Below are 23,537 nucleotides of genomic sequence, written 5' to 3' on the forward strand. Positions count from 1 at the left end.
CCAGCATGATCTCCTCAGAGAGGTGTTTGGTAGCAGACACTCCACGCACATCAGTCCCACCCACGCCCCTTGGCGCCCACCATGATGGCTTCCGATTGCCAGCACCCAGGACTCTCTCTGCCCAGGGTCTTCCTCTGACACAGGAAGGTGCCCAAGCTCGGAGTACGTGGGACAGGCCTGACGAGCTAGGGAGTTAATACCCCTGGGAGGAACACTCAACCCATCGTGGATAATACTTCATCCTCTTTGCTCCTTAGTTAGCCTGCATTAGAGGCACGTCTACACGTTTTCCCAGAAATCCCTGCAGCATTTAGCCCCAGCCTGAAGAAAAGTTACATGAATCAAAATAGCCTGGAGTTAAAACTCCCCTCCAGGTCCTCCCCACCACTTTATGCAAAACAAAGAACTCTCTCACCTGAAGGAAAAAAAAATGGACATTAAGGTTGATTACGCCCAGCTCCCAGCCGGTCCAGCCTCTAGGTGATCTCCAAAATTCCTTGCCCCAGCCATTTTAAGAGAAAACGACTCCGCACAACCTTGGAGAAGAACAGGCCCCCTTAAGACAGTAGCTTTCCACATATATGCCTATATATACTTATTTTCTCGGGTTAGTGCAGCAGCTCACTAATCTGACTGCTGCCCTTCTTGCCTCATTAAAGTGATCTGTTCCTGTAAAGTGCCGGTCTCTTCCTTTTCTGAACCTTGCCTTCTCTAATTCCCTTACCCTACACAGCCGGTCATGGCTCTAACCTGCTCAAAAACGCACCCTTCACTGGCTCTGGCCCTTCCCCATCTCAGATCTCTGCTCTCACCGGGTCCTCCTGGGACCACCTCCCAAATACTTGTTCTCCAGCTCTTGGCTCAGAATCTGTTTCCAGGGGCCCCAAAGCTAAGACTCTTTTCTGGGCACTCAAAACAAAAATCCACTCACGTTCCCACCCCGTCCCCACCCGATTCTCTCTCTCCCCCTTGCCACCCCCTCCCATCTCTCTTGTCTGCCTCATTTTCTCAGAAATTGATCACAATGTGAGATCATTTGTTCCTAAGTTAGTGTGTCTCTCTCAATAGTCTGTGAGTGCCCTGAGGGCTGAGACTCATCCTATTTATTACCCTGGCCCCAGCCTAGCCCAGGGCTGGGATCACAGTGGGTATTTAATGTCATCGCCAAGCGGCTGCAGACTCCCTCATTTCATCCTCCCCACTCTCGGTGGTGTAGCGATAGCACAAGAATCTCTCTCTTGGGCGAGTTACCTGCAGTCCCGTGGAGTTGGACTGGAGCCCTATCTACCAGCCAGGTTTCAGTGCTGCCACTCTGGGGAGGCACTCAGCTGGATGCCAGGTGAGACACCTCCTCCTCTGCTCAGGGGTCATTGACACCATTTGCCGGAGGAAGCGCTCCCACTGGAGGTCATCTGTTCTCCCACCTCAGAAGCTGGAGGCTGCAAGGGCTTGTTTTAGTTTCTTCCTACTGCCACAACAAAATACCACAGGCTGGGGGCTTAAACAATAGATGTTTATTTTCTCGCAGGCCTGGGGACTAGAAATCCAAGGTCAAGGTGCTAGAAAATTTGGTTTCTGTGAGAACTCTCTTGCTGGCTTGCAAATGATTGCTTCCTCATTATGTGCTCACCTGGTTTTTTCTCTGTGCCCACTGACAGAGAGAGAGCACTGGTGTCTCTTATGACACCAGTCTTATCAGATCAGGGCCCACCCTTATGACCTCGGTTAACCTTAATTACCTTCTTAAAACCTGATCTCCAAATACAGTCATCTTGAGGGTTGTGGCTTCATCATATGAATTGGGGGTGGGAGTGGGTGGGTGATGCATAACAGGGCTCCTTAAGAGAAACATGATTCCAGGCCCAGTGAGCCCCAGGCTGCAAACAGGCCTGAGAGGCTGGGTACCCACTGTGAGCTGTGCTAACCCAGCAGCCGGGCTGGTGTGAGGTCATCAATCACCATGACGCCAGAGAGTGGGGAAAGATGAGGCCTTGGATAGCGCCGAAGATGAATGAGGAAACTGACATGTGATTAAACTGGGCTCCTCGGCTGATGGCTGATGGGCAAAGTCAGTGCAGCCACGCTTGGGCTCCCAGCACCCACTGAGGCATGTGCTCCTCCTCCTGCCAAGGTTAAGGCAGGAGGATCCTCCCTCCAACCACACAGCTCCCTGGCATCCCAGCCTTGTTAATGAGGGAGTGAGGTGTACCATGGGACCAGCACAGGTGCCAAGAACCATGGGGGAGATAATATCATTCATTACCATCACAGGCCGCCTGGCTTTTGTTGATAATTAATAATAATGACAGCCCTGAATGAGCTCTGGCTACAGGTCCTTTAGGTGCATTTCCTCATTCTCACACGGCATACCAGGGAGATCAGAGTTAACTCAGGTGGCGAAGACAACAGTTTCTGGAGGACACCGACAGAGGAGCAGGGAGGGACTCGTGTATCTGTTCATTCAGCAAGTGGATTTTTATTGAGCACCTACTCTGCACCATTATATCCACAAAGGTGGACAAAGCCCCACATGGTCTCTGCTTTCATGAGGCTGCATCCCAGTCAGGGTCTCAGATGAGAAAAAGTTAAGTATGATACTTTCAGGTAGTGATAAAAGCTAAGAAGAAAGTTAATTAAGGTGGTGAGAAAGAGAAAGAGAGGAAGCATTGATCCCTGGGTGGGGAAGATTCCCTGGAGGAGGGCATGGCAACCCACTCCAGTATTCTTGCCTGGAGAATCCCATGGGCAGAGGAGCCTGGCGGGCTACAGCCCATGGGGTCGCAAAGAGTCAGACACAGCTGAAGCGACTTAGCACACACGCAACTTCAAATAAGATGGTCAGAGAAAGCTTCTGGAAGGAAGTGGCATGTGAGCTGAGACCTGCAGATGAAAGGAGCTGGCCGTGAGCGTAGCTGAAGGGAGAATGTTCTGGGAGGAGAAAACAGTACATGCAGACATCCCAAAGCAGGAATGAACCTGGTACGTCTGAGGAATGGAAAGGAAGCTCGTGAGGCTGGTAGAGTGGGTGAAGTGGCAGCAGACACAGCAGACGGGCCTCACGGGCCCGGGTAAGCGGTTGGGATACTATTAATACTTGAAGTGGTGTGGCATCTCTCTGGAAGGTTGTGAGTAAGAGGGCTTTTTGTAGAGTTGAGCTTTTGTTTTGCAAGGGTCACCATGGCTGCTGTACAGAGGACAGACAGGAGGGCAAGGAGAAAGAGTAGTGAAAAGGCATAGAAGGGACTTCCCCGGTGGTCCAGTGGTTAAGGCTCTGCACTTCCACTGCAGAGAGTAGGGGTTCGACCCCTAGTCAGGGAACTTAAGATCCCACACGTCATGCAGGGTGGTCAAATTTTTTTTTTTTAAAGCATTGAAGCCACTGAGACTTAGTATCATCATATCACCACCACCACCATTATCACCACCATCATCACCATCACCATTATCAAAAGGATCGAGATGACAGAGGCTTGGACCAAGATGATAGCAGGAGCAGAGAAGAGCATCTATGCCCCTGTATCTGAGGGCTAGCTCTGGTGACTGGGGCACACTTTGCCTGTGCCCATGCAAGCTGAGCCCTCACTCCCATGCACTCCCTACAGTGGGCTCCCACCCCATGATTGCTGTATGCCAACACCACTCGTGGACTTAGATCTGCATGGATTTTTGTTCGCGACTTTGCCTGTGCTCATATAGAATTGCTTAAGGAATCCCCAGCCACTGGCTCCAGAGAAGGTCAGCTTCAGCTAGCTTGGCCCAGAGACATCAGTTTCACTGGAGGTGCTAAGAGCTGTCACACTAAACAAAAATTTCTGCCCCCTCCATGCCTGAAGCCAGCTCCAGGCAAAACTCCAAACCCCAGGACGGAATCCTAAGATATGCACAAACTGAACCTTGACCTCACAGCAAGGTTCTACCTTGTTTCACAGCAGACAGAGGCCTGAGGGGGAGATTCATCCCAGGGCAGACTCTGGCCTTCTCCAGAGGGGCCCGGTGAGCCCTCAAGGTCAAACAGCTACCAGGGACCTAGGCTCAGACCCATCCCCATCAAGGCTCTTCCTAATATTCCCTCTGACTTCACAGAGGAGGATGTTGACAGACTTTGTGAACCTGTTGCTATAAGACAGAGGGAGGCAAGCAGCTAGTTCTTCTAGAGGCAGTAAGACCAACCACCAAGCATGGAGCCCACGCTTGGAAGGGGCGGCCTCAGTGAATTTTGGTCTCAGGTGGGAGATGAGATTAAAGGACCCTCCTGAGACAGCCAGAGCCCAGGAAGGAGCCCAGCACCCAGAGGCAGGGAAGAGGCAGCTGGATGGCCCTGGGGGAGGGCCAGCCACAGGTCTCCCACCATGAGGCCCCTTCTTGCTGGACATCAGAATGAAAGCTAGGGGAGTGCTGGGATGATGACAAGAGCTTGCGGTGAGGGGCAAATTCTGAGTAAAGATGGATTATGAATATTGAATAAGTATTATGTTAATTATAATTAGTATAAAAGGATCGTATACTCATCATATGATAATTATGGATATCCCAAGTTCAATTCCAAAATCTGTTCCCAATTTGTTGTGCAGCTCTGGGCAAGGCTCTTCCCCTCTCTGAGCCTCAGTTTTCCCATCTGTACAAGAGGAACTGGGCTAGATACTTGCTAAGAACTGACAGTCCAAGAGTCCTTCATGCCAGTTCTATCAGGAGGCTCCTGAGAGTTCAAGCTGTCTCTTATATCCTGGCGTGACAGTTGCAGATTATCCCCACGGATCCTCTCTCAGCTCTGTGGCCTACTGCCTCAGGACCTTTGCACTTGCAGTTTCGGTGTCTGGAAGCTTTACCTCATTCTCCAGACTATGCCATACTATGCTGCTGGTGCTAAGTCACTTCATTCGTGTCCGACTCTGTGTGACCCCATAGACGGCAGCCCACCAGGCTCCCCCGTCCCTGGGGTTACTATACTATACTTGTTGTACATTCCCATTGTTCCTTATATTTCTTATACAACCCAATACACTTTGTAACTTGATATTTACTCTGTGGCTACTTGCCTCATGTCGTGTCTCTTCCGCAGGGCTGTGAACTTGTAGGGCCAGGGCCCCTGTCCTTTTCACTGTGATTCTAGCATTCCACATGGTGCCTGGTCTAGAGTAGGCATTTATTAAATACCTGTCAAATGAATGAATGAATGAATGATGGCTATCATCATTATGATTTGGAGCCAAGAAGTTCTCTAAGAAGGTTGGAGAACCCAGTTCAGGTTCAGATCTCCCCAGAAAGGGAATGGCCCACAGCCTGCACAACTCCCCTCAATGGCCTTCAGCTCCAAGGTGCTGACCCCTCCCTGTACCTGCACCCCTTTCCCTACAGGGGAGAGGCTCCTGTAAGGGGTAAGGGGAAGCTGTCCGTGTCCTCTCTGCTTTCTTGACCCTGTGATCCAGGGCTGAAGCACTCTGTGAACCTGCCTGAGGACGTGGGCCACTCTGGTATGGGGGAACAGGGCCACTTCCAGGGAATCTTTGATTGGCCAGGCTGCCAGATCTTTGCCACTCGGGGAGTCTGCAGAGAGAGAAAGATTCCTACACATGAACACACACATGCATGCCTGGAGTTCAAATGGGTGTGTGTAAACACTCATGCACGTGCACTTTCACAAAGACTCACGCTCAAAACACAAGATGTGCACATCCACATCCACACCAGTTGTGTGCATGGATCATATCATGTCCACATACACAATGTTCCCCAAAGGGTGCACACACAAACACAGGCACAGAAAGATGTGTGCACATGCATTCACGCTCATACACAACAGGAGTGCATGCAGGGCGCCTGCAGACCCACGCAGACAGGTTCACAATGTTATGTGCACAAGGCCAACTTCTTGGTTCTGGACTCCTCCCTGGAACACTCAGGATTCTTAAAAGTACCTTCCTTTCTCCTGCCCGCTTCTCCCCACAATCCCACAACTCCACACTCCACTTTCCCAACCCTTGGCAAAGCATACAAGAGCTGCCTAAAAACGGGGCAGTCGCGATAGCTTCCAGAAGACCCCGGTGCACCGCACCGTTCCCGCCTTGCTCAGCCGGGTCACCTCCCTAGATTCTGAGACCCCGCCTCCTCGCTCGCTGCAATGGGCTCGGGGCTTCCCCTTGTGGCCACACTCGGCAACGCCGTTCCTGGCAGCCTGGTCCCGAGTCCTTGCAGATGCGGAGGATTCAAACGCAGGGCCACCAGGTGCCCTCCCGGTGCCCCTTGCCCCTTTCTTCTTTCACCTGGTGGGGGGTGGGGGTGATTAGGGGGCACTCACCCACTCGGGGCCGTCCGCCACCCTGTTCTTGTCTGCGTGCGTCTTTCACAGCCAGATCTTGAGTCGCCCGTCGCAGAGCTGGGGCTGTCGGCCACAGCTGTCCTTCAGTTTTCACATCTGGGCCATCAAGAAAGGCGGCCTGGCCAGAAAGTCTCAGCAAGGACGTCAGGCCGCCGGGGTGACAGGCAGAGCCTGCGGGGGCAGTGGGACCTCTTTTCCTGTCCCAGTCCCCCAAACACAGCTTGGCAATATGTATTTGTTGAACTTAGGGCTGAAGCACTAGTTTGATGAGAGGAGGTGGGCCATTTAGCCCCCTAAAGGGGGCCATGGGCAAAGAGCAGAGCCCACGCCCACTCTCGGGCTTCCTGGACAGCCCGGGACAGGTGGTCTGAACATCAAAAGATTATTGCAACTTAAAGAAAACCACGTAACTCGTTAGCTTTTTTCTATATATGGAAAATTCTTTTCAAGAGTCTGCTCTCACTGAAATCATTCCTTTGATACGCACCTCAGCTCTCCGGAGCCAGTATCCGGTGTTCTCACATCTTGCACTTCTTCAAGCCTCAGGATAGGGAGTGGCTGCCGTCTGATGGCTGCTAGATGGCAGGTGTTCTTTCCTTCCTGAGCTCCCTCAGGGATCACTGGCTTGTCATCTGTGGTGGCTGCAATCACTGGTGACTGTGACATCCTTGTTTACTGATACAGCAGGAAATATTCCATTTCTCCATGTACTGGTGCCTCAAGATGGGGCCTGGCCCCCAGCCCTTTGGGCAGCATCCTCACCAGCCAGGAGCCCTTGCCTCAGGCATAGGTGCCTCTCTGGACCACCTGCCTCTCTGCAGCAGCTGCACAGCTTGTTTGGAGTCAGTGGAGTCCAAATGCTGAAGGTTCCTCCCCAGCTCCGCCCCCCTCCTGCCACCGCCCGACCCGACTGCAAGCCTGAACTTGCAGCCTTTCAGACTCTGCTGCTGCAGGGAAACAGAACATCTGTTTCTGAACAGAACCTCTGTTCAGTCAGACCCAGTCCACTCAGTAGCAATGACCTAGGATGCAGGGGCTGAGATCCTGACTTAGGAAAGCAAGTTTGGAGGCTGAGGACGCAGGACTTTTGGCTGAAGAAGTGATTTCCCAGACTCAAGCGCAAGCCCCAAGATCAAATAAATGGACTTAGAGCTCAGACCCATTGCCTCAGGAAGTTATTTCCTAGCTAAGGCTCATTGCCCCAGCAAGTGATTTTTCAAGACTGAAGCAGAAGTCCACCCTAGGGCCCAAGTTTTCACCTCAGGGTCCCTTCTTACTGTCCTCAGGCCAGAGAGGCAAATGGATGGAAATGCTTAGTGGTGTGTGCGTTCTCTCACTTCACAGAACAGCCCCTTAGTGAAGCCTGGAGGATTCCCAGGGCCCTGGAGAAGGAAGGCCACTTAGGTGGAGGAGACTAAAAAGCCCCAGAACCGAGTCACACCCGTGTTCAGTTCAGTTCAGTTCAGTTCAGTTTAATCACTCAGTCATGTCTGACTCTTTGCGACCCCATGGACTGCAGCACACCAGGCCTCCCTGTCCATCACCAACTCCCGGAGTTTACTTAAACTCATGCCCACTGAGTCGTCAGTGATGCCATCCAACCATCTCATCCTCTGTCATCCCCTTCTCCTCCCACCTTCAATCTTTCCCAGCATCAGGGTCTTTTCCAATGAGTCAGCTCTTCACATCAGGTGGCCAGAGTATTGGAAGTTTCAAAGTATTTCAAAGTATTGGAGTTTCAGCTTTAGCATCAGTCCTTCCAATGAATATTCAGGACTGTGACCCCATTTTGACAGCTAAGCAGTGAGGGAGGAGCAGTCGTTTCTTTGAGTGTATTTTCTGAGGAGATCAAAAAGGGTGCAGAAAAGAAGTCAAATAAAACCCTAACAGTTCCAGTGGCATCGCTGTCCTAAAGTCATGTGATGTGGTGCGGCAACAAATCCCTCATTCCACCAGAGAACAAGAGTGCTCAGCACATCCATAGAATTTGTTCCGAGCATCACTAACAGGTGATTTTGTGTTTGTTTTGTTTTCAGTGTTTTATTGATGTGCAGCATATGCAGAAAAGTGCACAAATCCTCAGTGGACAGTATGAATAACAATCTCCGGTTGTCATTTTCCTTCCAACGTTTATCAAATTATTACTACTACATGCCCAGCACCAGACACGTGCAGGCATCATTTAAATATTCAAAGGTGAGTACTACTGTCCCCCGTTTACAGATGGGCAGACAGACCCAGGAGTAGATGGCCCACCTACACATATCCAGCTGGCAAGCTGCAGACCCAGGGTTCAAATCCAGGTTGCAAGCCCCAGACGCAGTGCTCTCAACTGCTATGCGCTATGGTTTATGGAAGCCACGGTGAAGGAAGTGATCTGAGCCCATTCTTTCCCCTCCGTAAACTCTGCTCTCCTTTCTGAATTCCTGGTCTCACCAGATGGTTGCTTCAAGTGCACTGAGGGCCATTCCTGAAAATGATTTCTTTCATTCCTCACATCCAATTCGTTGCTGTTGCTTAGTTGCTAAAGCGTGTCTGACCCGTTGCCATCCCATGGACAGGAGCCCACCAGGCTCCTCTGTCCATGGGATTTCCCAGGCAAGAATACTGGTGGGGGTTGCCATTTCCTTCTCTGGGGGATTTTCCCAACCTAGAGATCCAATCTGCATCTCCTGCTTTGGCAGGTGGGTTCTTTACTACTGAGCCACCAGGGAAGCCCTCACATCCGACTAACCACTAGATAATTTTGTTTCATTAAATTTTTTTTTTTATTTTTAACTGGAAGATATTTGGTTTAAAATGCTGTGCTGGTTTCTGCCATACAACAATATGAATCAGTCATAACTATATATATATATCCCTTCCTTCTTGAGCCTCCCACCCACCTCTCATCCTACCCCTCTATGTCATCACAGAGTGCCAGGCTGAGCTCCCTAAACCTCTAGATAATTCAATCCTTCATACATCTCTTGCATTCACCCACTTCCCCCAATTCCCACCATCCTGGTCCAAGCACCCCTCCTCTCTGGCCTGGACCACAGCCTCATCACAGTCTTCCTACATGGCTTCAAGGTACCCTTAAGACCAGACGGGTTCATTTCATGCAGGGTGCTCATTCTTTGAGTTGTCCAGTGACGTTCACCACCTTTCTTCCACATAGTAAGTCTGGTAGAGTTGATCTCTGGCTTGTGAATTTTTCAAGTATGGCTCTTGCGTTATAGACAACACAGATGAAAACATCTTGAAATAGAATCGATATAAGCTTCCTGAATCCGAGCTGAGGCTGGGCCAGGAGACAGAGAAAAGCACAGCTGTGGGCGATCCCTTCACCTGGTCAAGGTGGGTGAGAGCCAGAGAAATAGGAGACTTGCTGGGCCAAGAAACTGCATTCTAGGTGTGGAGACCAGACCCAGAGGCCGGTGGTTCTAAACCCTGACTGTGCACCGGAATCACACAGGAAATCCTTCCAAGTCCCGACGCCTGGGCAAAACTCCAGACCAATGGCACCAAAACCAATGGAAAAGGGATGTGGGCATCTGCATAGTTGGAAGCTGCCCACTTGATTCCATTGTGCAGCCAAGGCTGGGGCACTCTGCTGGAAGCATCATTATGCCACGAGGGCTCAGAGAACTGTACAGAAGCTTTCACGAATCGGGAGGGAACAGATGGACTGCACCGAAATTCTCACATACCACTTCTGGGAGGGAGCGGCCGGCTGCATTTTTCAGGTGACAGGGGAAATTACAGTGCTGCCCGGGACCCCAGAGAAGACAAACGCTCCCAACCAGATCAGGATCCTCCAAGCTCCATTTGAAGTGGCAGAGTGGCTCCCCCTAGCGGATGTTAGAGCACATTTAATATAGCTTGCCATCATTTGAACACGGGAATGTTAGCACGTTCAGCGTAGCTTGCCATTATTTGAACATGGGGAGGTCTCACATTTTAAAATCCTCTAGCTCTAATTCCTCTCTGAAAAAAACTAAGAGAGGATTATCCTGGGGTCCTGTCCCTGAGGGACAACAACTTGCAACAGCTGAGTGGTGGCTGCTCCTTCGATGGGCTTCTCTGCAGGGCTTTCAAGAGAGGCTCAGGAAGTTCCCCAGGGGGTTGAGCCTTGCTCTGATCCTTCCTTGGAACTCGGTCAAGCCTGCCTGCACAAGCACGTTCTCCAATATGAAATAAAAAGGTAACAAAAAATCAAGTTGCCCAATTAATGAACTAAAAAAAGTAATTCCGGCTCTAATAACTCAGACTTATTCTCTCTCCTTTGTTTAGAAGCCTTGTGGGGGTTGGTGGGATATGGGTTAGAGAGAAAAAGGGGACAAAGATGACCACCCAGGTGATCCCCTGGGTCTGTGTTATTCTCCAGCCCATCAACCCTGCGGCCTCCGTGTAGCCAGCAGGGATGCAGAGACAGGGGGGTTCTGGAAAGGTCAGAGCTCTGTGTCTCCTCCACGTTCTCTTCCAACACCCCATCCTGGAGAACTGGCCCCGCGGAGCAGGGCTGGCACTAGAGTCAGAGCTGAGGTTCCCTCCCAGTCCCACTGGTGTGACTCTGAGCAAGGTGCTTGATAACTCTGTGCCTCAGTTTCCCCATCTGTCAACCAGGGATAACCAGAGACCCTACCTCACTGCATGCTTCTGAGGGTTAAAAAACATCATGTGTATTAAAAAAATGCCTGGAAAAGCACCTGGTATGCAGTAAGCATTCACTAACCAGGAGCTCTTCTTTTTGTGATAGTTATTAAATGAATATTTGTTATTAAAATCAACCTGAAGACTAATCGAGGAGTGAGACTGAGGGAATTCCTGGGTGGTCCAGTGGCTAGGACTCGATGCTTTCACTGCCAAGGGCCCAGATTCAATTCCTGGTTGGAGGACTAATATCACAGGTCAGGTGGCATGGCTAAAAAAAAAAAAAAAAAAAGATGAGTGAATTTGTGCTTGAAATGAGAGAACAGAAGTTCAGAGCATGATCTGCCAGCCCTTTGGACAGATGGGAACAGATCCCCAAAGGTCAAGATGGCATGAGTCGGTGCCAGGACTACCCCCGGTGCCAGGGCTGCCCCCGGCCCCACAGCTTGTCAAATGAGTGGACTTGATCAGGCCCAGCAGGTTTGTCAGGGTCTCCTGAGCACAGGAACCCTGTTTGTTTCTTTAATACGGATCCACGCCCTCCGGCCCAGCCCTGCCCTCGCAGACCTCTGAGCTCAGCTGGCCAGCTTCTCCCCGGGGCCCGCTTATGCTGTCTTCACAGTATAAGAGGAGCTCCTGCTCCTCCCTGGGGGCCCGGGGAGGTCATCTGTAACAGAGGAGAGCTGGGTCTCTGGAGGCGTTCGTGTGTCCATCAGTGGAGGAGACAAACTGGGCTCACAGGGGAGCTCCTCACTCGCCCAAGTCCTCTCCCCTCCCTGGAGAGTCTCCCATCGCCGTCGGCCATGGCCACGGCCCCACTGACGCCAGGAAAACCAGGCTGGGAAGCAGTGAAACGCTGAACCTAGGGTGACAGGGAGATGAAAGAGTAAGTGAGGGGTGGGAAGGGAGAACGGGATGCGGGTGGGCGGGAGGTTCAAGAGGGAGGGGACATGCGTATACTTAGGGTTGATTTACGTTGTTGTAGGCAGAAACCAACACTGCATTATAAAACTATTATCCTCCAATTAAACATTAAAAGAAAAAAAAAAAAAAAAAGAATGGGACAGGATTCTAGGGTAGAGACCAAAAATCTCCTTCTCTTCCCCCATTAATGGTACAACAACATACACTACCGTGTGTGAAATAGGTTAGCTAGTGGGAAGCTGCTGTCTAACAGAGGGAGCTCAGCTTGGTGTTCTGTGATGACCCAGAGGGGTGGGATGGGATTCGAAGGCTCAAAGAGGGAGGGGATATGTGTACACACAGAACTGATTCACTCGGTGTACAGCGGACACTAACACAACAGTGTAAAGCAACTATACTCCAATAATAATAATTGTACACAGACAGGTCAGGCTACGTGATTTGTGGCACCCATTAAAAAAATGAACATGCAGGGCCCCTTGTTCAAAAATTAAGAATTTCAAAGGACTTCCCTGGTGGTCCAGTGGTTAGGATTTCATGATTGCACTGCCAAGGGCTTGGGTTCAATTCCCAGCTGGGGGACTAAGATCCCACAAGCCACATGGCGTGGCCAAAATAAATTGAGAATTTCAAGATGAGGACAGCAGAAGGTTAAACAAAGCACGAGGCTCTCCTGAACAGGCAACCTTGTGGGACTACACAGGTGACCACTGTGAAGCTGGCCCCGAACACAAAACTTTGAGTGCGTATCCAGGTGTGTGGTTTTCTGGGAAAGGGGCCCTCAACTGTCAAGGTCATGACCTGACAAGGTTAAGAACCAGTGTCTCTGAGGTTGAGTGAAGGTCCCTGCTTCTTGCCACCGCCTCTTTTCTCCATGTGGACAAGCAGTGAGATATACAGGCTGACCTGGGGGTGGCCGTGGTGGCCCTGGGGACAGAGAGAAGAGGACATGTGAGAGATGGCGTTTAGGATATTGCTGATGGACTGGACGTGGGTAGGAGGAAAAGAAAGGCATGAAGCCTGACTCTTGGGCTTGCAGCTCAGGCAGCTAGACCAACCAATGGCAGTACTCTTTGTGGACATGGGGACCAGCCGGGAAAAGACGGGCTGCTGTGTTTTGCTTTCCTTTGCTAGGAAGAATCTCATTCTAGCTATGACAAGGCTTCAGGTGGACAGATAACAGAGCTCAGAAGGGAGATTAGAGCAAGAGATATTTGGAGTCACTGGCACAGAAATGGCATTTAATCCCATTGGGATGTCCTAGGTGTCCTCGCTGTTCAGCGAGGGTAGAACTCTGATACTTGGGCAAATTATTTAACTTCACTGCCACTTGCATTCCCTCATTTAGGACTCTGTAAATGAGCTTGCGAGTGCTTAGCAAGGGTACTAGAACCTCTTAAAAACCCAGTGACTATCAGCCATTATTATTACTATTACTATATTTTTTAAAGTTTTTTTGATGTGGACCATTTTAAAATTTGTTACAATGTTACTTCTGTTTAATGTTTTGGATTTTTGGACAGGAGGCACGTGGGATCTTAGTTCCCTGACTAGGGATTGAACCCAAACCCGCTGCACTGGAAAGCAAAGTCTTAACCACTGGACCACCAGGGAAGTCCCGTTATTACTATTACTACTGTTGTGATGTCATTCGCCTTCCTTTTACAAATATCTACGGAGCCCCCATTGTGTCAGGCATTGCTGTGGGTGCTTAGGAAGAGAGATGTCAGTTATCGAGCATGTCAGGGATGGTAAGTGCCATGGCAAAGTAAGTGAGGGGGAGAGATGGTAATAGTAAGGAGGTTGGCTGGGGGGCCCTACTGAAAAAGTGACATTTGAGCAGGACCTCCGAGGTGAGGGATGTCTGGAGGAGAAGGTTCCAGGCAGAGGGAAGAGCCAGTGCAAAGACTCTAAGGAGAGTGATGGGAGGTGAGGTCACAGAGATAAAGGGCAAGGGGACCTTTGTAAAGAAGCCCTTTATGGCAGGGGTGACTGGTCCTCTCACCTGCAAAACCAGGTCTCCCACACAAGGCAGAAGGCTCTCTGATGGCAGAGACCTCAAGCTTTCCAGCACAGTGGAGGGAGCAGACTTCTAGGATGGCAGCTGCCCTAGGCTTTGGCTGAGGCTTCAGAAGCGCTGAGGCTTCTGGTTCCAGCTCTCCAACCCTCAGAGGGGCCTCACTGGGCGGAACAGGCTCAGCAGCAGGGCCGCTCCTCCTCTTGGCTGTGGAGCATCTCCTCCTGGCAAAACTCGTCAGGGTCTTTGCTCCAGGGCTCCCAATCAAGGCATACATCTGAGTCATTTTCTTCTGAATCTGTGGAGGGACAAGACAAGGCCACTTGGGTGGTCACTTCTTATCTCCTATTCCTGATGCTGAAGGAGCCCCCTGCCGGATACCAACATCCTTGCAGCCTTATCTGAGGCCAGGGGGCCAAGGCAGAATCATGACACGTGAAACAGCCCTCCCAGGAAGACTTCAGGGCCTTGAATGCGGCCAGAGACCAAGAAAGAAGGCTGGTCCACAAAATACCAACCTTCTAGAAGAGGGAGGACCCCAGGGCGTCCCTGGTGGGATAGTATAAGAATCCGCCTTCCAGTGCAGCAGACATGGGTTTGATCCGTGATCTAGGAAGATCCCGCATGCCGTGGGACAACTAAGGCCATGAGCCATCACTATTGAGCCCGAGTTCTAGAGCCTCAGAGCTGCAACTACTGAACCAGCATGCTGTAACTAGTGAAGCCTGCAAGTCCCAGAGGCTACTGTAATGAGAAGCCCCTGCACTGCCGTGAAGTGTAGCTCCCACTTGCCCCAGCTAGAGAATGCCTGAGCAGCAACGAAGACCCAATGCAGCCACAAATACATAAATAATTTTTTTTACGTGGAGGAAGGACCCTAGAGGTGAAGAAATGACCTACCTGCATTGAGCATGGCCGAGGAGGGGACATAGGAGACACAAGCCCGCCCCCTCACCTGTTCATCCATTGGTCCACCAGTTCATTCATTAACAAAAATCTGAGTATATGTGTCCAGTGGTTTTTCTTACAGCACTGTTCTTTGGTGAAGCACACAGACACTAAAATACCCTGGACACCATGTGTGTGTCCATGATGAGAGGTCTGGGTTGTGAAGTGTGGCACACTCACACCACAGAACCCCTCCGTCCTGTAGCATGTCGTGAGGCTGTTACACGTTAGATCTGTATCTTTCTGCCTGCAGGATGTCTGTGGTGTTATTATTGGGTTGGCCAAAAAGTTTGTTCGAGTTTTTCAATAACATCCTCCCCCAAGTGAACTTTTTGGCCAACCCAGTCAATGGCGTTGCAGAGAAGTATATGATAGAGTCCCTTTAATTTTAGAAAACTTATGAATTTTTGCCTAACTAAAAAAATTATGACATTTTGATTCCACTTGTTTGATTTAGTATGAATAGAATGCGAGATTTCTAATTTAAGAAATAGATGTGCAACAGGTTAAAAGGTTTACTGTATAGCACAGGAAGCTACAGTCAGTATCTTGTAATAACCTATAATAGAAAATAATCTGAAAAATAATATACATATACATATTCAAGTTATACATATACTCATATATTATTTGTATATATGTATAATTGAATCATCTTGCTGTGTACCTAAAACATTGTAAGTCAATTATACTTCAATACAATATTATATTAAGAAAAAAAAGAATCCTTTCTTTAAAAAAAATCCAAAGAACACACCTCCCATGTTTTAAAAAATGGGATTATTTCATATTATTATATTTTGTATTATTTGGATAATTACGTATTATTAAATGGGCACATGAGCTTGCCCATATGGCTTATCTCGGAAAAGCAAGCTGAGAAAAGAAGGCAAATGGGAGAGATTATTATTTTTCTTGGTATACTCAAGGTGTTTCACTGGTTACAGAGAAGTAAAGGAGGCTGAAAACAGCCCCTCAAATGCAGATCAAGAAAAGGCCGAGCCTTGATTTCCTCCTTTGTAAAATGGGCATCATAATAACTTCTGGTATGGTGAGGGTTAAGTGAGAAGACAGACATGTTAAACAGGCTTTCAGCAACGTTAGCAGTTACTGTGATTTAAAATCAGTGCGATGGACTTCCCTGGTGGCCTAGTGGCTGAGAGTCTGCCTGTCAATGCAGGGGACATGGGTTCAACCTCTGCTTTGGGAAGACCCCATATGCCACGTGACAACTGAGCCTGTGCACCACAAGAGAAGCCACAGCAATGAGAAGCCTTCCCACCGCAGCTAGAAAGTAATCCCCCCCCCCCCAAAAAAAAAGAAAGTAATCCCCACTCCCTGCAACTAGAAAAAGCCCGCATGCAGCAACAAAGACCTCGTACAGCCAAAAATAAATAAATAAATCTGTTAAAAAAAAGAACTGAGATCATTAAAAAAAATAAAATCGGTGTGATGAAGTGACTTTTCCTCCCAAGAGACAGTGACTGTGTTTTGAACACATCCTCTGTGCTTTTTTTTTTTTTTGAAAGATAATTGCTTTACAGAATTTTGTTGCTTTCTGTCAAAGTGCAACATGAATCAGCCATAGGTACACATATATCCCCTCCCTTTTGAACCTCCCTCCCATCTCCCTCCCCACCCCACCCCTCTAGGTTGATACAGAGCCCCTGTTTGAGTTTCCTGAGCCATACAGCAAATTCCCCGTTGGCTATCTATTCTACACATGGTAATGTAAGTTTCCATGTTCCTCTTTTCATTGTGCTAACTGTTTTGCATGCACTTTCTCATTTGATCCTCTTAACAACTTCATGAAGGCAATTACCAACTAGTGTTATTCATCTGCAAGGAAGGAAGCTTGGAAAGGCGACACAACCAGGCTCCCACCAGGTGGTGGTAGCTTGGGACGCAAAGGCAGGTTCCACAGTCTGGTGCAGTTCCATCTGGGGCCCTTGTTCGAAGGCAGAGTTCAGAGGCTACATCCTGCTTCCCCATGTCACTCCCCTTCCCTCCTCTTCAGGGCTCAGCTGCCGTGACCTTTTCTTTTTCTTGCCTCTGCTCTCATCTCACCAGGCAGCTCCCTCCTCCTATCTACTTGCTCCCAACTATACTTGGAAAAGCGTCTCCACTCTTATGGGATGCATGGGTGCTGAGCCTTCTGGGCTCTGAAACTGTCCCGCTGAGGCCCAAGCAGGGGTGGGGGGAGGGGAATCAGAACTCTTCTTGCCTGCTGTTCATACTGGATTCCAGACCAGACTGATTCCAATAAAGAAATCCAGGGCAGACTAGAAACCCCTGGACAGGGTGCCTGGAGTCCCAGCCCAGCAAGCCCTGGCAGACCCAGACCCTGGGTTTGAGCCGATTCTCAGCACAAGGACAGAACAGACCCAGTAATACTGAGAATTCCAAGAAGACAGGGGCCTTCGGGAGGGCTGCTCGCCTCGCTGCTTTAAAGACGGTTTCTCTTCATTGCAAAATTAACAAAAGGATGTCTTTCAAACTGCCATGTGAGATGTCGGTGGGTGAACGCCCGTCAGAGAAGGAGTCAAACAGGGCAGGCTGTGGATGGCTTAGAGCTGAGCCTCCAGGGAGAATGAGTTGCTGGAGAAGATTATTGCCTTGGACCTCAGGGACGATGTCCCACCTTCCAGAAAAGTCACCCAAAGCCATGCCTACACATCCTCTAACCTTGACACTGCCTGGATTACTTCTCTCAGTGGGGGAGGGGGGGAGGAGGGGGGCGGGGCGGGGCGAGGCTGAAACCTAAGCCCACCTCCCCTAGGCTCGAGGGAGTTGTGCTTCTATAGCCACTGCTCAGACAAGGGCTTCGCCTTCTACCTGACACCAGGACACCAGGCCTCAGCCTGCGGTCCACTCTGGGCATCGAGAGAACACACTTATAGACATTATCTGGAAGCCCTCGCCAGGAACGCCCAACTGCACAATTCCCCGCCCCCACATTGGAGATCATGGGACAAGTTGGCGGTGAACTGCTCAGCCGGTCTGAACGCCATCTGAGCAGAGCTGGCAGCACACCCAGCGCTCTCCCTGCGAAGCTGGTCAAAGGTGATGGGGCGGCGGAGCACGGGGTGGAGGGTCAAGTGGTCCCCAGGAAGAGGTCGCTGGGTGAGGGGAGTGGCTGGGGGGGCAGGCGGGACCCTCGGGGAGCAGAGTGTCATTCCTGACGTCCCTGCCCGCTGGCCCACCGCCCCCAGCCTCCCTCAGGCCAGCTTCGCCCTGCCTCCTGCCACTGTGGGTGGTTAGCTGAGTTCAGGACACATGTCAGCCGGCTTCTGAGTCCCACAGAAGCCCACATCCTCCCTGCGGCGCGATCTGAGCTGGAAACCGTGTGAGTGGTCTCTGTGCGCATGCGCGCGCCGTCAGGTCCAACTCTGCGACCCCGTGGACTGGATGTAGCCCCCCAGGCTCTTCTGTGCGTGGGATTTTGCCAGCAAGAATACTGGAGTCGGGTGCCATTTCCTACTCCAGTGAGTGGTCTCTGGGTACCTGCTAAATGCCTAAGGCCGCTATGCCCATCCAGCTGGTTGTTGATTGAAAAAGCACCAGGCTGAGGGCCGAGAGGGGCTGAAAGCCAGCCCAGGCTCTCTACTCCTGGAGCCTTATGCCCTGGCTGCATCCACAGGAGGGACAGCACTTACTACTTCATCAGCTCAGGGGACCACATCTTTCCAGTTTGTAACCAAAGACTTATGTGCTAGCAGTGGCCCTGAAGGGACGCCTTGTTTTATTTTTGTACTTGCTTATGTATTATATTCAGTTCCTCCTAAATTACTGATTGGTTGCAAAAACAGAAAGTGTTTACTATCATGCTAACACATACATTTTACACTTGATACCATATTTCATATTAAAAGTATAGTTCTGTTAGTCTATTTATTTATAAATATAAAAATAAAATATACTTTACACATACATTTTTATATTAATAGCTTTTATTACCAGTGGTACAAAACTACTGCTTGTTCAGAAATCATGAATTTTGTATATACAACAACCAAGTCCATTTCTGCTCCACGTTTATTTTACCATAAATATATTGTAGTGCAAAAGTAAATTGTTTTATCTTCTATCTAGAATACCTTAACCAAATTTGCAATCGCACTCACAGTAATTTCATGCAAACCAAAGGCCTTCTGTGCTAGCGGTGGCCCTGAAGGGACAGACATGCACACATACATGTTGTTTCCCAAACTCAAGATTTGCTCTGGGACTCCAGGTTCAGAAACTCTAAACTAGCAAGTCAGTCCTTTTCCCTTTCTCTTGCAGGTGACTGTCTGTTAACACAGAGCCAGCAGTTAAAACACCTGAAGGAAGCCCTTTTCTTGACAGTTGTTTCAGGAACCCCACCCTGTTCCACGCCCTGCCCAGCTCCAGGATTACGGCCTGGCCTGGGTGGCTCACCTTGGCTAAGTAAGAAGCGTAGCCAGATGATCAGCAAGAACAACAGCAAGGCCACGGGCAGACAGAGCCAGAACACCAGGAAAGAAAATGTCAGCTCGTTCACCAGCGGCACCAGAGGGTACTTCATGGTGCGTGTGTGGCTAGGCCGGCCCAGCCGGGGCTGCCCTGGGGACCTGGCGGGCCAGGCCACGCTCTGCTCTCAGCCCAATTGTGACTGAGCCAGTGACGTAACAAGGAAGCCACAATGTCCTTCAGGCCAAGAGAAAGCTGTTCTGGATGAGTGGGCGGAAGCTGGGTGCCGGGGTCCAGCCCCGGTGGATCCAGGGAATTCGAAGGGTGGACGGAGTCGGCGAGGAAAGACTTATTTATTTATTAATATAAGATTAGGAAGAAATAGTGTAGTAGGAAGATTAAGTGGAGAAAGAGGGCTGAATAGCTTGGATTACGTGGAAGACCAATAAAATTCCAGACAAGGAATTTGCACCATCTACGTTGGGCCACCGGCGCTCACTTGAATATCTAAGGGTGCCTCGCCTTAGGCTCCCTTTCGCGCGGGTCTTAACAGCCAGGGCAAGTAAGTAGACTTGGCGAGCCTCCACGCCCCAGATGGAAATTCAGCCTGAAATTAAAGAGGAGAGGGAGGGAAAAAGAGAGAGAGACACGGGGGAAACCAGTCCAGCGACTGGCTCTCCTTCTATTGTCCTTCAAGGCCTTTTATACTTTTGATTATACAGAGATCAATGGGTAATACAAAATTATGTAGTGTTAGCAGCCCAGACTCTTTCTGTATATCTTTTTTGTATACAAAAGGTCTCAGGTGATTTACATTATCTTTTGGCCAAGAGGCTTGTTAACACTTTTTGGCTTTCTTAATGAATGTTAATTTCGTTTCCCCTAAGTGTTTTTCTTTAATCTGCATCTCCTTAAAGCGCTAAAGTTACATCTCTATAGAACAAAGGCGCAGTGGGTTATAACAAAGAAGGTACTTAACTCAAAGATCTAATGTTGCTAATACCAGGTCTACTACTTATTTTTCTATATACCAACTATATCTAAAAATAAAGGATATGAAAATCTGGCAGCAAGTATTGGCTCAACAAATGAAACTTTTAATCAGTCCTATTCTAATGACTTTGACTCCTCGGAAGCCCTTACATTCCTAGGATGTTTTAAGCTTCCTGTGCCTCCTGCGGTCAGGAGGCCTCAAACAATCACATGCGCAGCTGTACGAGTGGTGCAGGCAGGCTAGAAAGCCATCAGAGGGGCTTTTGGATTGAAACACTCTTTCAAATGCAGAAGACTAAAGCCCTGAATTGACTTTTTCCAGAGAATGTCAGAAGAGTGGAAAAACAGGCAGATTCTTATTTTTTGGGGGGTGGATGCTCAGGAAATTCCAGGGGGAACTCCTGAAGTCTGATCATGGCCTTGCGTATGTCAGCTTCCTCCCTCATGACCTTGTCACGGGTGGGATTCCTCACGCTGGCTCCTGACAGCTGGGGTAATGGGACAGTTTGAGAACAAAAGCCCAAGCTCCTAGGCAGGCCAGCCTGGGTTTAAATCCCTGCACGATGCTGTGGTATCACAATCCTCTTGCTTGTTCAGAAATCATGAATTTTATATATACAACAACCAATTCCATTTCTGCACTTGGAATTTCCTTACTCCCCAATCCTCTTGCAGGATGGAAATAATCCTTAGCACGCCAAGATGCTAAAAGTTAGAAAAAATGGATACAAATTGCCCAGGTTCACTTATCTGAGGTCACAGACTCTTCCTGGAGCCAGCCAGTCCCTAAGTAAATGATTATTATTTAATCTGGAAACTTCTGTATCTCTCCTTATTAGGGTTTTTGGTGAAGAGCTTCTAAGACTTTAACCTTCCGGGAGTTGGTGATGGGACAGGGAGGCCTGGCATGCTGCGATTCATGGGGTCGCAGAGTCGGACACGACTGAGCGACTGAACTGAACTTTTCTCTCTCATTCTTTCATTTGTAAAGTAGTCAGGAAAGCTCGAGTCAGGCCCCTCGGCAGGAAGGAGGCCCTGGGCTCCCCAGGGCTGGAGAGCACCTGAGTTGGAGGGAGGCTCTGGCCAGGCTCGGAGCCTGATGGGTGCGGGAAGTCCTCTCAGAGTGGCTGCTGCTTGTGGAGGGGAGGAAGAAGTGTGGTCTCCTCCAAGAGGGTGCTTGGCCCACCTGCCTCAACCACTGCCAGCAGATGGGGGTGGGGAGAGGGGACCTAGGAAACAGGCCAATTGGCACAGTTCACCCTGCTCGGCAGTCAGAACCTCTGGGGGTGATGTTTGGACTCCACCCATCAATGGGCAACCAGTCTGATGCTGACTTGATTGTGAGACCATGGCATCAAGTGAAGCACAGGCTGGAAAGTCAGGCAGACCCAGTTCCAGGCTGGGGAAGCAGCTGCAGGAAGAGTGGTAGACTTAAGGGGAGACATGGAGTGGACGGACCTCCTTAGAAGACACTGGCCAAAGGAGAAGGGCAAGGGGGACACCACTGTAAAAATGGGGCAGGTGTTAGGGAAATTAAAATGGAGAAAGTCTGATTCAGGCTTCAGAAGCAGGAGAGCAGGCCTCTGACTTACCTGGACACTGCCTGGATTCCACGCCTGCTTGCAAGCACAGCAAGTCAGGCAGCATGTTAGATAAGAAAGGGAATGGGCCTTGGAATTCTTGAGCCCCTGGAGGTCTGGCCAGTCCCCCAGGGTCTAACAAAATCCCATGACTCATATGGTGAAATGAAAAGCATTGTTAAAAACTTCACGTAAAACCAGAGCTGCCATTTTTTGCCTGTAAACTGATGCTGATATCAGTTTGCAACCTGGGTTTATACGCGGGAGCCCCCGAAACTGCAAATTGAAGTCTTTCCCATGGGGTGGACACACCACCAGGGATCCTTTCCCAACTGGTACTCCAGATTGCTGTTAACAAGGGACTTCCCAGCGCTGTTCAAGTCTGGATGTAGGTCGGCCCCATTTGGTGATATATACACTGTTATTTTCTCTATTGTTTCTTTTCTTTTAATGACTATATTGAAATTAAGTCTCATAAGCTATAAAAAAATTGAAATTGTGTGTAATGAGTGGTTTAACAAATCTAAAACAAAAGTAAAAATTTCAGCAAAACAGGGACTTCCCTGGTGATCCAGTGAATAAGACTTTGTGTTTCCAATGCAGTACCTGGATTCCACCTCTGGTCAGGGTACTAGATCCCACATAACTCAAGTAGAGATCCCCCGTGTCACAACTAAGCCGGCACAGCCAAAGAGATAATTGAATACTTTCAGCAAAACAGTGGGTAACAGCTGGGGCTTGGAGGGCCAGTGTGTTTAGAGGGAGTCTTAGTCCAGCTGCGGAATGACCAGAGTCCCCAGCAGAAGTCAGGGCAGATAGTATTAGAATGAGTACCTTCAAAACATGGTCCCCTGGTGAGCTGTGCCATTGAGGACCCTGGGGCCAAGAGTAGAGGAAATGGGTCTGGGTTGGGGTGATTTCTTGGCCCTGGGTCCTGAAGGGGCTGGGGTCAGAAAGAACTGAGCAACGTAGCTGAGACAGACTTGAGCACTCATTTCTTTTCCAGACCCCACAACAGGGACCCCGAGCAGTCAGCCCAGGGCTAAGCTCCCCTGGCCATCAGGATACAGCGGCAGGTCCTGGGGGGGAACCGGCGTGGACACATGGCTGCAGGGGAGGCAGCTCCCAGCCCTGGCTTCCCGGCATACTTTGTGAGGAGTCACACATTAGTGTCACACGGTCAGGAGCAGGCTGGAGGGGCGGCTCTGGGCAGAGGCCCACACCATAGCTGTGTGCTCAAGTGGTACACAGCTGTGCTACCACCTGTGACCTAGGCATTAGGTGCTAATGGGCCCCATGGAACATGCTGCAGCCAGTTCTGCTCAAAGGGCCAGTGGGCAGAGGAGGCGCTCCCCTGTGTCTCTGCTTTCCTGACTGGCCAGTCCTGATGGAGTTCTGATCTTCTGCAGACAGGGAGCACAGCTGGCATTTCTGGTTCTCAAGACACAGAGAGCCAGCTAGCCCCTCAGCAACTGCTAGCCTCTGTCAGGTGGGCCTTCTGACAGCAGTGCTTTAGTTACATGACCTCATTTCAGCAGAAAATGCCAAGTACTTTTAATTTAAAAAAATTTTATGAAGTCTAGAAAAATGGTACGGACGAACCTATTTGCAGGGTAGGAATAGAGATGCAGATGTGAAGGACAGACTTGTGGATTCAGCAGAGGAAGAAGAGGGGAGTGAACTGAGAGAGTAG

At 49.7% G+C, this 23,537-nt stretch overlaps 1 protein-coding gene and 1 long non-coding RNA gene across 5 annotated transcripts; both read right to left on the reverse strand.

Annotated features, from left to right (window-relative positions):
• Positions 1–2,452: 2,452 nt before the first annotated feature.
• On the reverse strand, positions 2,453–4,849 carry LOC120869213. Its single transcript, XR_005722473.1, has 2 exons — positions 3,086–4,849; positions 2,453–2,569 (listed from the first exon to the last, which is right to left on the reverse strand). It is a non-coding gene; the product is annotated as an uncharacterized LOC120869213 (long non-coding RNA).
• Positions 4,850–4,942: 93 nt separating this feature from the next.
• ADIG (adipogenin) lies at positions 4,943–19,386 on the reverse strand. Of its 4 annotated transcripts, XR_005722471.1 has the most exons (4): positions 19,260–19,386; positions 13,881–14,190; positions 10,009–11,813; positions 9,508–9,599 (listed from the first exon to the last, which is right to left on the reverse strand). XR_005722471.1 is itself a non-coding variant. In XM_040248334.1 (3 exons), the coding sequence occupies exons 1-2, from the start codon at positions 19,384–19,386 to the stop codon at positions 14,072–14,074; spliced, it is 246 nt and encodes an 81-aa protein (XP_040104268.1). In that variant the 3' UTR covers positions 8,337–11,813; positions 14,058–14,071. The 4 variants fall into 4 exon arrangements, 1 of the variants encoding a protein (XP_040104268.1); XR_005722472.1 differs by lacking the exon at positions 13,881–14,190 and adding an exon at positions 4,943–5,544 and having other exon boundaries at positions 6,296–11,813; positions 19,260–19,343; XR_005722470.1 differs by having other exon boundaries at positions 8,337–11,813.
• Between the last annotated feature and the right edge of the window lie 4,151 nt (positions 19,387–23,537).

Source organism: Oryx dammah, unplaced genomic scaffold (assembly GCF_014754425.2).
Source record: "Oryx dammah isolate SB20612 unplaced genomic scaffold, SCBI_Odam_1.1 HiC_scaffold_10, whole genome shotgun sequence".
Lineage (NCBI taxonomy): Eukaryota > Metazoa > Chordata > Mammalia > Artiodactyla > Bovidae > Oryx > Oryx dammah.

Excerpts from the sequence above, each read along its gene's own strand:
- ADIG (XM_040248334.1), bottom strand. The coding sequence starts at position 19,386 with ATGAAGTACCCTCTGGTGCCGCTGGTGAACGAGCTGACATTTTCTTTC. Across the intron at positions 14,191-19,259 it reads ACGCTTCTTACTTAGCCAAG|ATTCAGAAGAAAATGACTCA; the intron begins GTGAGCCACCCA and ends GTCCCTCCACAG.